The sequence below is a fragment of the Neopsephotus bourkii genome, unplaced genomic scaffold (assembly GCF_033783945.1).
Source record: "Neopsephotus bourkii isolate Nb327-2 ecotype Australia unplaced genomic scaffold, CSIRO-AGI_Nbou_v1 NB_1120, whole genome shotgun sequence".
Taxonomy (NCBI): domain Eukaryota; kingdom Metazoa; phylum Chordata; class Aves; order Psittaciformes; family Psittacidae; genus Neopsephotus; species Neopsephotus bourkii.
The window spans coordinates 3688874-3703648 of record NW_026901606.1 but is presented as its reverse complement, the minus strand read 5'-3'; the positions used below and the strand labels follow the sequence as shown (position 1 = coordinate 3703648).

At 35.4% G+C, this 14775-nt stretch overlaps 1 protein-coding gene across 43 annotated transcripts in view; it reads right to left on the bottom strand.

Moving 5' to 3' along the window:
• Positions 1 to 14775, bottom strand: part of SLMAP (sarcolemma associated protein) — an 85515-nt gene that overhangs the window by 23426 nt on the left and 47314 nt on the right. For 8 of the 43 annotated variants that reach the window (XM_061362444.1, XM_061362442.1, XM_061362467.1 and 5 more), the window contains exons 10-15: positions 13441 to 13578; positions 12853 to 13021; positions 12717 to 12767; positions 12108 to 12158; positions 7802 to 7864; positions 1711 to 1767 (exon numbers count right to left, since the gene is read on the bottom strand). In XM_061362444.1, the coding sequence (XP_061218428.1) occupies positions 1711 to 1767; positions 7802 to 7864; positions 12108 to 12158; positions 12717 to 12767; positions 12853 to 13021; positions 13441 to 13578 (529 nt within the window). Of the gene's footprint in view, positions 1 to 221; positions 340 to 1710; positions 1768 to 7801; positions 7865 to 12107; positions 12159 to 12716; positions 12768 to 12852; positions 13022 to 13440; positions 13579 to 14775 lie in introns of those variants that run through there. The other 35 variants (XM_061362453.1, XM_061362479.1, XM_061362455.1 and 32 more) reach the window with 15 other exon arrangements.

Here is a 14775-nt window from a genome sequence, read left to right as displayed (position 1 = left end):
AATTTGATGTTTAGGGTGGCTCTTTGCTAAAACAAAGAAAGCACTTCCCTATTTTAAGGAATAAGGGTTTAAACAAATACCTAAAGATGCTACAACACAAAACATTATACATATACCACAGAATCAAGCTTACAAGACTGTCATTACAACCATAATAATAGCTAATCCAAGAAATAAATTCTTTTTAAAACATTAAGAAAAGTACAGCCTAAAAGCCTCACCCATGTCGTTTATGTTAGTGGCCGATCCAGAAGTGCTAAGCTGAGCCCTATGTGTATCCAACTAACTTTACCATATCTGGTCATACATGGAAACGAGCTTTCCTGCTCTGTGCAAAATGGGAGGAACAGTGCAAGTTCCAACTACTGAATTAATTCTCTCTCCCCCCCACCCCCCGTACTCCCCTCCCACCCACCCTTGGTTACACCAGCTTCTCCCTCCCTCCTATCCTCCTGTCCCTGAAACAAGGAACAAGATCAGACACCAGAGCAAAGATGCATCAGTGTCTGTATCTGAAACAGCAGGAGTCAAAAAGAGAAGTGATTTATATTCTTGCTTCCTATTCTGGAACCAGAGTCATAAGCACAAAACTCTTTCCTGTACTATATTATTTCACAGCAGTTGTCCATATTTCCCATAATAAAACTAGGCTGAATAAATATAGCCAAAATGCCGAAGTATATTAAAATGTGTTGACATCATACTTACTTGATGAGTTAGAATATATTAACAAACACTAAAAATAGCTCACTGCCTTGCAAGATAATTGGCATGCAAGTGTTACATTACAGTTATAGCATGCATTCTTCTGCCAAATATGGCACGTTGTCTATAGCTTACTCACATATAGAAACAAATTAAAGGTGCAATATCACACATTAAGGTAAGAGAAGATAAATTGAAGTGTCTCTAAAATATTAGAACTTTTAACAAGCCAGGATTTACTCAATATAGAAACACTTTGCAGAAGGACAGAGGATAAAGAAATGAGTTACTGTGTCTAGACATTAATAAATGCTACAGAAATGGAGTCAGCCTACAAGTGCAAACAACCTACATTATTAGGCACATGGGAAATACTGATCTGCAGCCTGCAGCATTCCTGATTTTGGCACTGCGAGATAAGGATGACTGTTCCTTGACAAGATAAATCCTTTTTAATTATCTCCTTGTATTTCACTTAGGGTTTCTTTTACAGAAAAGAGTTAAGAGATGCACAGATATGCTTCACTTGGAAAAGGCACATTTTGGAGATAATAGTTATTTTAAAGTTATGAAGGTGTAAGTTAGAAAAAAATCGAATGAAAACACGCTTTAACTTAAAGCTTAAAATGAGACCAAGCATTAGTCCTATTTAGTCTGAAATAAAACCAAAAACCCATTTGAAATTTATGCAGACACTAAAGATTTAAATCCATTTATGAAAATCATTATTATTTTTCTTAATGCACATTCAGGTAATAAGTCAGTTAAAACTGAGACTATCATTTCATGCACTCAATGTTCAAAAATCATTTCCTTTAAATCCTTTTACCCTACAGGTAGTATTTGAAGCTAAGTTCAGCACACAAGAAACCTCCCCTTTATCGATTTTTTTTTCTCATGTGATTATTCAACAAAATTCCAACTGCTAGTTTAACACAGAACATGCACTGAAGTCAGATAAAAAACATGCTTCAAGAAACAGTTACGAGAATCCAGAAGTCTAACCTTTCAAAAGCTTTGTTTCTTCCACTTTGGTTAGATGTCCTTCGTCTATGATCTTGTCTGCCAAACAAAATAAGTGTTACTTCCAAGCTCAAATTAAGCAAGCAAAAGCTCTGCACGCATCTATGTAGACTACATTCCATGACCAAATTAAAAGCTGATAATATTACTTCCTACTCAGGCTTGAACAAAAACTTTATTCTGGCATGGAATAATGAAACAGAGCACACAAGGCTACTGGAACTTTGTCACAGAGTGCATAACAATTCCTTCTGTAATTTATTAACTTACATTACTAATGCTTCAGTTCACTAATGAGAAGTTAGGAAAATTCATTTTTATGAACTTTTTTTTTTAAACTCTAACAGGGAGCAATAAATAATTAATACATTTCTCAAGTTATCAATAAAGGAATTCTAAGAGCTGGTTGCCTGAAATAGATATCCACCTGATACAGCAGAAATCTAGAAATATGCCACAGTAATACAGCAACTGAGAAGCCCCCTTCACATCACAACTGCCTATGAAAGATACACGGGAACAGCCTTTCTAAGCTTGAAACTTTCAGAGAGCTGCACAAAATTCCACATTGAGGTTGACAGAAATCGAGTTTACAGGTAACATTGACAGGGAAGCCTGTTCATGTACGCCAGGTGTATAAAAACCTAAACCACAGATTTTGAGACTACATTGCTAACTTCATCCTAACTCCAACAAGGACATGAAGACAGAGTAAGACCAAGGGAAGAACTGGTTCAGACTAATCAAAGACTCTAAAAGAACTATTAAATCAGTAGTTAATTTATTTTTCAGAGATGTCATTACTTCAAATTCCTTAAGAATGAGCCAGCAATGCCAACATACAAAATTATCAAGGGTCACATATCTTCCAGATCACATCATCAATTTCTACGAAGTAGACCCTGCAATTCAGACAATGTTGAAAGCTGTTAACACCCACTGAAGCACCCAGTTTGAAGTTGCTTCTGCCTCCTGCTGTGCCCTCTCTCTGCCAGATTCTCAATAATCAGGCAGGGAACTGAGTTTGCTGGCTACTCCCTGTGCTATTAACAGGTAACAGACGCCGAGGAGACTGCAAGAGCAGCACATAGAGTTCAGATTAAGGAAGCTGGATGATAGTAAATCCTTTTCAAATTCTGAATCAAAAAGATGTTAGTCAGCATTTGCAGCTGCAAGTTTCTCTGATGATTAAGAAGTCTCCGCACTCCTCCAATGGCATGGCGCTGTAACCATTACAATCTAAGGACAGAGGCAGGACAGGAATTGCAGGGAGGTATCTTTTTCAGCTCCAGACAGCAGAAACATTTTCAGATAAAACCCTCCTGAAGTCTGAAGAAGGGTTTGCATGGCCAAAAGCTTGTCCTGTCCCCTTCCTTGCCCCACAGCCAGATAAACCAGCCTAAAAGAGCTATTATTTTCTTCATCTACTTTATATATCTACAAATACTGTACTGCATTCCTGTAACTTTTTACAAATAACTGTTTCAGAAATGCACTGAACAGCAAACTGGATTTTCAGGACTGGCTTCAGATCTCAAGCAACTGTCGGAGATCACTCATCATCTAAGTTCAGAAACAGCCTCAAGTTCATCAGAGGTGGTGAAAGTCACTGTGCCTAGATTGAGGAAGGCATCAAAGAGAGAATCAGGTTACTGCAGCCGCAAGTGAGGAGTTACTGAGTGATATCATGAGCCCTCTTCCATTTAAAAAAATAAAAATATCCAAACAAAACTCTTCATATGTGATTATTCCAGAACTCAGCTGAGGCTGGAAGGGGGGTGGGGAGAACGGAAACAACAAAGCAGCTAAGGAATTCTGCCCTTATGTCTGAAAAAATAAGCTGAATGCAAAAACCATACACTCAGTGTAGCTATCAACCGCTTGATCTGAAGGGTAACACTTCATCTATGCTAGACTGTTAGCTTAAAATGGGCTTCTAGAATCAGTTCACAGAAGAAGAGTACTCATTAGAATTGACAGATCTTGGGGTTTTCATAATTCAGTTAACTGTTAAAATCAGAATAATTCTAGTACAAGACAAAGAAACTATAGGTTTCTTGACCCAGATGGTTTTCCAAACCATCTCTTTACATTTTAAGGATTGTCAATTGTATGACTAAAAAAATCTGCAGACAAATTTTGGTGGCTTTACTGGTTTCTAATGGCCATTATGAATGTCAACAATTGTACAAAAGTTTTCTTCTTGACACTATTTTTTTCAGCAATGAACTTCAGCAGTAACACACAAGTCCCCTTGTCCAGTGTGACCCAAAGCTGGCACAGGCACAGACAGTATTTTTCACTTGGTGGCCAACATCTCTCCTAATTTACCAAACAAGTGAGCATTCCCTGTGTTTTAACATATTACCATGAGTGTATTTCAAAGCTAAAAAATTCGTTAATTTCAGCATTCCCATGTATATTTCTGTAATAAACAGACACCCAGACGACTGATGTCATTGAACTACATACAGTGTTATTCTGCACTGCACCCTAGTCACTAAAATTGGCAGAATCCAGAGAACAGAAAGTACAAGCAGATGTACCCTTATCTTTTAAACTCCCGTTTTTCAGATCGCTGCATCTTTTCATGTTACTATTTCAGAAAACTTCATAAACATTTTTTTTTTTACTCAATCTACATTTTCTCCAAATTAAGATGCACATTGTTAGCTACCAAAATATAAATTAGGGTGAGGATCTTAGCTTTAATTTCTGGCACAAACAATTTCAATCTTTCATGCTATCCAGTCATTCCTTAACAGAAAGCAGAGTTACTGACATATATCATAGATAGTAGTTTTTACCAAACCAGTCTGCTTTGACGTTAAGCTTTTGGTTCATCTTTAAGATAGTCTGTGGTTCTTTCTGCTGATGAATGCAGTTCAAAGGCAGCTTTCCTTTAAGTTTTTAGGCATTTCCTATCTTGTCAATTTAAGAACTCCCTTTAGATTTAGGCTGCCTACGACTACGTGTAATGTAACAATACATTTATAGTTTTGTACCAAATCAGTCTTTGAAGGAGGCCAGTTTTTAAGACCAGTGAAAGGAAACATGGCCCTCAACACACAAATTTCAAACCATCTGAACCAAAGTGATGCTAAGAAGCTTTAACTTTACTTGCCACCCGCAAGTCATAAATTCATTAAAAAGTTGATAATAGTCATTCAATCCATCCAAAACCTATTGCAATTTAGACTAAGAAATTAAATTAAAAAAAAAAACCTTAGAAAAATGGCAAAAAAATTGACTTTCATTTAAAATCATAAATGCAACAATCACAAAATGAAGAAAAGAATAAGGAAGCAAATAAAAGACAACTCAGACTGAAGCAAAAGATAGGAAGCCAGCAGGGCACCAGCTCACTCTCTCTCATCTATGCACCATCACCATTTTGGTAGTAAGCCATGTACTAATCAAAAAGAAGTACCATGACTTTGGCTGTCGATGTCAGAGGTTTTCATCAGTGGTTACTAAAAAAAGTGATGAAATGAGCAACAAGTGAACTGCATGTAATGATCAGAAAGTAACAGACTTCCCAGATCATTGAGAGCAAACTTTCACAGCATTCTACAGATGTTGTAGATAAGGATAGGTTACCGGGTATTGTGAGCCATATTCTGCTTAAAAAATAAGAAATAAAAAATATCTTTAAAAACCTACAGAGGCCAGATTTTACAAACAACAGTACCAAAGTTTAGCATTTGCGCTGCACTGCAGCTAGGATTGTGTCTAGTTGCTTCTCCCCCACCAAAAAAATTCTAGCTCTACTAGGTCTTTAACTGCTCTTACCTGATCACCACTTTCAATTGATTTCTATCTCTGTAGCAACTATTCATATGGAAGACTAATTGTTTAGTCATCTAAATTTCCTTCTTGTGTTATCTTACATGCACCACCCCACTTCCTTGATTCAAGCTGGTTTTCCTCATTTCTCTGCTTGTGCTTACCCGATTTTAAGTGCTGCTTCTCCAGAACCATAAAGACATGCACTTTCCCCACTGCAGCAGCACAAGCTAGAACTTTCTCTTCTAGACAAACTGCATAGTTGTCTCAATTCTCCTTTTTTAGATTTCCCTTGTGGTTTGTAGATCCTACAGCTTTAACTCCTCTACTTCTATTACAAAACAGCACACCCTACATAAAATGACTTCAGTAAGTGATTCCTGTTTCTGGGAGTTTTGTTGAATTATCATTTTTTTAATAATAAACCTGCTCCTCTCCCAGTACATAAACCTTGGGGCAAAAAAAGCATAGTATCATGTGATGAATTACAGATACTGCCAGTCTTTACGATATTGTTCTACACTTAACTATTTGCAGCATCCACTTCCTGGCGATCTCTGCAACTATACTTTTTCTCCCCAGTAGCTTCCAGCCTTCACTGCTGCAGAGAGCAAAGAGCAGGAGTACAGCTGAAGGGTAGCACTTATATATAACATGAAAATAACAGGCCTTGCAGTTTGCAGTTTAACCTCATGGCTTTGTGGGGCCTGACAACATATTTGAATTTGGGAAAGGCAGACTTTCAGTCCAGGAATACAAACATGATCTGCTGACTTGGAATCTCTTTTTGTTCTTGATCAGACAGTAAACTAGTTATTCTGTTGCAAAAATATGCTGAATATTGAACCCTTTGAAGTTGCATTCGTTCTTCAAAAACGGATGCAATCGAGGCCTTACGGCATCTTTACTTCGGCTTTCACTCTCTCAAGAAAGTGAAGGCATAAGTAAATTGATCTTTACTTTAATCTCTTATTAGTACTTCAATTGCATGTTAGAATCTTTTACTAGATCTCAACGGTAACTTTTGCTTCTCAGTACTGACAAGACTGCTCACATTTAGTTTGCAGAGGTGATAGTAATACAATTTTTGCTAAAATAGGTTAAGCTAAAATCCAAACAGTTGAATCAGGCAACCAATTTGTATGTGAACGTCACTCAGTGTGCTCTTCATTTTCAGTCTAGACAAAAACTAATTTTACTCAAACATTTAATTTCAGTTCATTTTAGACACCAAATAAAGAGCATTCATGCAAGATCATTGCAAAATTTAAGATTATTTTAAACTTCAGCCTTACAAAAGACAACCATTAGCAGTAAACTGTCATTCAGTTTGCAGCACTGCAATCCGTATCAGAAGGAGTGAAGTCAGCTAAGTCTGTTACACTTCCTTATTCAAGCTTAAAAGGGAAGAGTCCAATAAGCATAATGTCAAAAAAAGATACTGTCTTATTGCTGCTCATCAATACTTCACTCTGCCAAACTCTAGGTACATAATGTCTGTAAACTGTAAAGTCAAAACACAATTCTTTATGCTACAAAGGAGTTCCCTTTGAAGTTAAATAGCACTTTTTGTTTTTCATCCTAATCATATCTTTCTCTCAGTGGACAAAAAGTATTAACATCTTCAGTTTTTCTTTAATTACAGACATTAGGACTGTGCAGATTCATCACACATTTTCAAAAGTTATTTTCTTTGAAAAACATTTCTCATTCCAGAATAACACATCTTTCTAAAGACTGGCATTGCATATTAGCTTTCTGTTTTTTTAAAAGAACCTTAGATTTCCACATAAAATTTAAGGTCTTGTTTTCCTTTTGTTCTTTGTAACAATTAATCTGAAGAATGTGTAAAGCTTTATCAGATAAATTGTAGGCATGCGGAATGAAGAAAAGGCATCACTACCTTATCTCTGTCCTGCTGCTGCCTGTGATGTTTGCTTAAACTGACAGCGTTACAATTTTCACTTCTTAATTTGTAACAGGATGAAAAATTACACTCAGTTTTAATCATCATGTGGCAACATTACCACCCCTTTATTGGTCAGAGGACAATAATGGAATAACTGCCAAGAAGACACAATGTGATCATTGCTTCGCAAGAGCAAAGATAAGCTCTTACTACTACTACAGGCATGTGCTTAATATCCCAATGCCACGATTCTATGCATAGAAAATTTCTGCTACCACAGAAATACTGAAATAGTAGTGACAAATTCTGATTTCTATCCAACCTTTTTGGGTTTTCTGTTGTTTTTAAAGCAAATGTGATGAACACTCTTGTACTCACTCTGACATTCTATGAACTGATGAATAAAAGTGCAGACCCCTCCACTCTTTGAAAGAAAGTGCTCTAGTAAAGAAAGAAACACTTAAGTTTACATCTTCTTATCATTTTTCAAATTGATGCAACAAAAAATTTGAAAGGTATATTAACAATATTTGTAATTGCTTATTTACAGTGAACTTTTGAAATCCAAGTCAATATGCAAGCAGACAAGACATGTAACTGAAATGATGCCTGAGTGAAACTAGAAAATAGATCACTATTTTTAACTGATCAGAAGTACTTCAACTACATTTTCATGGGGTACTTTTAAATGCTGAAATCTAATCACAGTTCTTAAGCATAAAAAAAGCCCCTTACCTCAATAGAATCTAAGTTAAAAACCCCAACTTCATTTAACAAAAGTTAGTAAGAACAAATTATTAAAAGTGCAAATGTTATGCATTTGGTATATTGCTTTTTCAGATTGGGTGATAACAAATAACTTCCACTAAAATTCCATGGATAATTTCATATTTTTGGCAAAAAGATTAATACACACAAGTGATATTTAAATCACAACAAATTCAGAATACAGAAGATGCTACACTTCTGAAACACACAACTCTACAGCACTGATGCCTCTAGCTCCTCCTATTTTTTAATTCATAATTGGACATAGATAATCGTAAGTACCAAATCCAAGCACTGAAGAACTAAGAAAGCATTAGTTAACCTATATTCTTCAGCAGTTTTTATTAGCTTTGAAAGGGCATTTAAGTTTTTCTTTATTCTTCATACTTACTCTTCCCTAATGCCCTCTTGAAATGAAAAACATTTATCTTCAGTGTTGCTGAGTATCCCCCTTTTTTTTTTAAGCAAAGTTTCACTGCACAGAAATAACATTCTTTGAAAGGACAGTTCTTCAGCAGACATCCTAAAACTGGGCTCAATTTCCAGTTTTACCCAAGCCCTGCTATATAACCTTGTTCAGCTCCCAACTTCATCAGAATCTAGCATCTCTTCAAGTAAAAAGATGCTAATGCTTCCCATCTAAAAAATCCCTTGACCTCAAGAGCCTAGCAAACTGAAAATGTTGCTTTTCAGTATACGAACTGTCAAAACGTGTTACATCCTAACAAAACTGTTCAACCACTGCCTTTTGCTATCCCAAGCTTAGCTGTTAAGATCCATTATGAAATGTTTTACTATATTTCAAAGCCACTCTAAAAAGTAAACTTTTTTTCTAATCCACAAGGGCAGGGCTTTTAAAAGAGCATTATGGCGATAATACTTATTTTCCATATTTAAACTTTTTCTTTTAAACCTTCTTATATGATCCTCTAAGTGACATTATAGAAATTTCTCCTATCTTTCTTTACGTAATATATGACTCGCAAAACTTAAATATGAAAGCCAGGTGTGGTGCAACTCACTGAGAAACATACCACTTACTGAAATAACTCAGTTCTATGCTACCTTTATCAGTGGTTGATGTATAAGCAGGTTACTCTCTTCTGCACCAAAACTTCCATATGTGCAGAGAGAAAAAGAATGCTTGACCCTTACCATCTTAATAACACTTTATTATAAAAAGCCTCTAGAGAGACTGTAACATGAGTTCTTAGTTCCTCTACCCAGAGTACAGCTCTTTAATGTTATGGCCAGCCACAGCATAAAACTAATGTAAAATCCTTACTATGCAGCACCTAGGTAGTATGCCTATAAACATACCTTGAGCACCTGACCTCAAGTTTTGAAATAGAGACACTAAGGGCATCTTAAAAAGTATTTTACATGATTTTACCATTTTTCCCCGACAGGGGGAGGAGGAAGGCATGTATACTTCTGTATACAAATAGAGGAAACCTTCTTTTATTCCCTTACAGGCTACACAGCACAAACCAAATTGACTTCGGACTTCTGCTTCTGCCTTTAACTGTGAGTTCTTTTCCTTACACAAAATACCTACAAAGTCACTGATGAAGTTGCTGCATCTATGTTATACATCGTAAATACTTAGTTCATCTAAAACAATGCAAGACTACCCAGCAAAAAAACACCAGTAACTGCTTCCTGCTGCTTTTAAGAGGACAAATCCCAAATCTGGCAGAGAATGTTACTGCCCATCTGTCATTACATGACTAAAGGACAGAAGATACAGAAAAGCATGGACTATCATGAAGAGAATACAGGCCAAAAGCTGTAAATTGCCAAGGAAATGCGGATGGACCAGGTATAGCAGAGATGCAGAAGAAAGTGGTATAACAGGCATAATAATGGAAAACTACACTATAGAATAATAAAATAGTAAGTTAGGTGTGTGACAGAAAAAGGTGATAGACTGTATAAACACACAGAACGCCAACTTGAATGAGCAGTTACATGTTGTCTATATTCACAAAGAAGAAATTGGCATAAAGCTTCCTAAAACCCCAAGGTTTAAACACAAGTTCTGCTGTTACTCATAGGATGGAGGAACCTGTATTTTCATGCATCCATCCAGATGACGCTTAGTCTATGCAATCCAAAATAAGTCAAAAAGAGATTGCTTCTTCAACTTTGACAAAAAGCATCAGTGATACAATTTTTTTTATACAATCACAAAATAATGATTTCAATTTTGAAATAGTATTTCAGACAGTTTTCAAACTCAGACTGATAAGAGGTAGCAGTATTTAAAAACCTAACAGGACATTCCTACCAATAACTTTAAAACACACAAGAAAGTGTTTGTTAAAAAAAAACCATAAAAATAAGTGTGATGTTATCAATTATTTTGCTATAAAACTGTATGTATTTGCACTTGGAGCTTGAAACCTTTTTCTGAAGTCTCAATTTAGCTCTAGGCTACTTTTGTTCTCAGTATTACATGTTTTTTTTCTAACAACCTCTAACAATCTAGCTTTCAAAATCTTTTTATGGTTTACATGATTAGAAGCAAGAATATATCCCTATATATTACCCCAGTTTTGCTTTGTAAAGAAGCTCTTTTGTGGGGTGGAAGATTTAAAATACATTTAAAAAATAATAATTATTTCTTAACCATTCTATCAAGCATTAACAGCATTACCAACCTAAAATTATGCATCAGAAAGATGGATCAATCTAACTAAAGCCAAAGTATGGCAGTCTAGAGAACTGGAAACAGATATTAAGTGTCCTGGCTTCCAGTATCAGAGTACATCATAGCTAAGTGTCTGAAACACCAGGACATAAAAGAATAACTAGTACTCAGATTAAGTGGAAGTTTTTGTACAGTTCCTCTCAGTGTTTAACAATCTCTCCTCCTGCTCCAAATAAGAACTAGATGCAAGGTTATGACATGATTAACTTTTTATTTTGCTATTGGTCTCCCTAGTTAAGCAGCTCTTAATTTCTAATTAAAAATAAAACCAAAAGGTAAGAGTTAGAGCATAGACAGTTGTGAAATTTTGTTTAAAAAAGGTATACAGTAATCCTTAAACACTGTATTAGCTGAAATTACAAGTTCTCTATTTAGGTGCCCCAACCTTGTAATACTAGCACCATTTCCCAGAGCTTTCGCTAGCCAGCAAGACACAGCGAATGCTCATGAAAGCTACATCAAGGAAAAAAGTATAAACTGACTTAAAAGGACAAAAGTATCTTAACCAAGAGAATAATTTAGCGAATTTAGAACCATAACTGGAATAACCTTTCCTATATGTCATATTGGGCATATTCTTGACAGACAATTCTATTAAAGAAAACGGCAAGTGTATGCTAAGACACATTAGTTAAAATACTTAGCTTTAACTAAAAAAAGCTTATTAAAAAAAAAATCAGTTCAATCTGTTTTCATTCTGTTTAACATAAAAGATAGTGCTCTCTTTTAAAAAGTTAGTTTCTGCTATTTCTGTATTTCATATACTTGCATTTTTTGGTAAGTTACAGTTAGGAAAAAATACGTTTTCTTAACTTTACTTACCACAGCCAATTTATTAGAAAAATGGTGTGTGTCTGTGTTGCAAGGAAAAGTAAAATTAAAGGGAAAAAAGTCAATGAGTTTTCCACTTTCTCGTGTCACAAGCCTGACATCATTCAGCAGACTCCTACTGAATTCAGTGAAAGCCCATCAAAAACAGGTAAATAAAAAGAAGACTTCCAAGTTGGTTTGTTACATTGTATAGAATTTTCTGAAAACACTCAGGTTGAAAGTCTAAGCAAAAACTGCTGGTCAGAGGAGTGGACAAATTCAATTTCATTTTTCAAGAGAATATCATTGAAAGTAAAACTTCAGAGAACATTTTGAATTTGTTCAACTTCAAACATTAACCATAAGACAAAAGGTAGCCTTAAGATACACTACCTTTCTCTGTGCTCCCATTAATTTTAGGTATGAAGTCATCAACTTGTATGCCTAGGATTAAGAAAGGGTATTATTTCTGGAACCAAGCAAAATGTTTTGGGTTTTGCTTCTTTACAAATACACCATTGTGAAAGGCATCTGGCTTTTCATACTGCCTTTTCCTTATAGGTATCTAACCTAATCAAACAAAACAGGCAAAATCTGTTTTCCTTTGCACTACAGATCTTGTTCCTGTTTGCTCAAAGATGTAAGAGGTTACTATCAAACAAGGAATTACTCTCTATTACATATATATATATTTAAAATCCTTTCTTTTATATATATGTATATAAAAGCTTTCGAAAGGTTGGAGCTGAGAGGGTTCAAACAGCTCTAAATTGAGCAATGAACAACTGTGGACACCCACAGCAGCAGTGCCCTCTACTGGCATTGTGCTGTGACCACATGTCTTCCAACGTTCTCAACTGATAACCAGGAACGCCGCACTACTGGGATAACACTAAAACGTTACTCTTTTCCCAGACACCTAGACTACAAGATTATAATAATGATAGTAATTGAACAGAAAATCTGGAAACCAGCTTGAAACAAGAAACTGATCACACCTACCTAAACTGTTGTGTTCTTTAAGTGTTTTCTCTTGAAGATGCTCTAACCGTACTGTAAACAGAAGTCCAAGAAAAAGATATTTCACAGATTAAAAGAAAAACATATAATCAAAGTTTCTTCCCCACTAATCACTAACCTTGTAAAGCAGTTAGCCGCTCATTGGTGAAGTCATTGTCAGCCTGCAAAGCTTCTATTTTTGCTTGAAGCTCTTGCTCTCTCTCTTCCATTTCATCTATTTTATGTTGCAACTCTTTTTTCTCAGCCAGTCCTTTCTGTTGGATTTCTTCTTGTCTTCCTTCTGCTACCTGCTCAAAACACATTTTAAATATCCCCAAACAAATCAAAATTAACATGTAAAGGAATTGATTTCATTCCCATTAACTCTAAGGTTTTTAGGTTGAAAATTATTTGTCAGTATAAGAGCAGCTAAATTTAATTTTATACCATATATAACTTTGTATTAAAATATATTGCAGCTCCAAAGACATGGCAACTTTCAGAGTGAACAAAAAGGGAAATCTTTTCAGCAAATTACTTAACTGATGATAGTTTCAAGTACATGAAATGTAAACCCAAAGATTATGTAAAAGACAATATGCATCTTTCTTCCATTAACCTGTTGTTTAAAGTTTTTTAATCTTTGATAGGTACATTAGAAATTAAATTGCATTTATTTGCTCCATGAACTACAGTATCATTATAAGTCACAAAGTTCTGTCATTACCTTCAGCTTGTCAGAAAGATCTTTAATTTCATTTACAGCTCCATTGTATTTATTAGCTAATTCTCTTAATTCTTCCTGAGTTCGCTCATTCATCTCTTTCAGGTGAGTACATTCATCTTCTGTATTACTTAAACTTCGCTGTAAGAGAGAATTATTATGCAATTAATAAAAAAAATAGAGACTAATAATCTACCAAACACTGAAATTGATCTTTTTTTTCCAAACAGTGTATGGAACTAATCACATTTAACTGCTTTGTTCCTAATCAGCAGGGCTAAACAAGCACATCAAGTCCCAGCAAAAATGCTATCTACACAAACCTTTGTAATGTTCTACTTTAAGAACATATTATGTGAAAATATATTGGCTTCAGGCATGTGTAAAAAAACACCAACCAAAAACTGCCACAGTATGCTATATGATTAATTGTGATCAACAGGTATAAAGAACTTTGTGATCTCCTCCGTTTTTATGCTAATCTGTGAGAGTTTTATAACATCTTGTAATTCAATGTAACCAATAGATTTCATCACATCTGTCACCCAGCAAAAGAAGATTTAACACATTATAAAAGCTCCAAGGAAGCGCCCTAAACCTTTTCTTGTACTCCATAATGTAGAGTCTAAACTAAGATCTCCCTACTTAAGAGGCAGCTGGGTCTTCAGGAGGCAAGGAATGCTCCAGAAGTTTGCAACAGCTGGTGACTACAGCACAACTAAATGGTATATATAGTTTCCTCCTCACAGCTCAAGATTTGTTTCTTCAGTCATACAATGTGTTTTCATTTGCATTTGGGTTTTCTTTCTTCTTTTGTTAACAAGCTCTGACTTGGCTCTCATTTATGACCAAAACACCTTTACACAAAAGGTGTGTATTTCAAAAACTATTAAAGGACAACTCTCAATCAGCAGCCAATGATTCTTCTGCTTGGAGAGAAAATTACATGGCAGGAAGCACTAAAGCAAATCCCGTAGTAAAGTTAAAATAATATTTCTCCTCCAAGACTCAAAGGAAACGGTAGAATAGGTCACAAGATTCTTCTCCGAGTATAGGACTGAAAAGGAGAAGTAGTCAACATAAGCCTCCAACCATTAACCAACCTGCCAAAAACTATTACAATACAAAAAGGTGTATTTAACTGAAATCTCATGAGGTTATTTACTACAGCAGTATATGCACTTGTCGTGGTTTAACCCAACCAAGACAGCATTCTCTAAAAACATGATGAGGGTAGAGATTTTGTGCACTTAATTGTAAGATATTTCTTGACCTAAGGGAACACAGCAAATAATTATAATGGCAAGAGAAAATAAAGGAAAAGATAATGATGAAAAA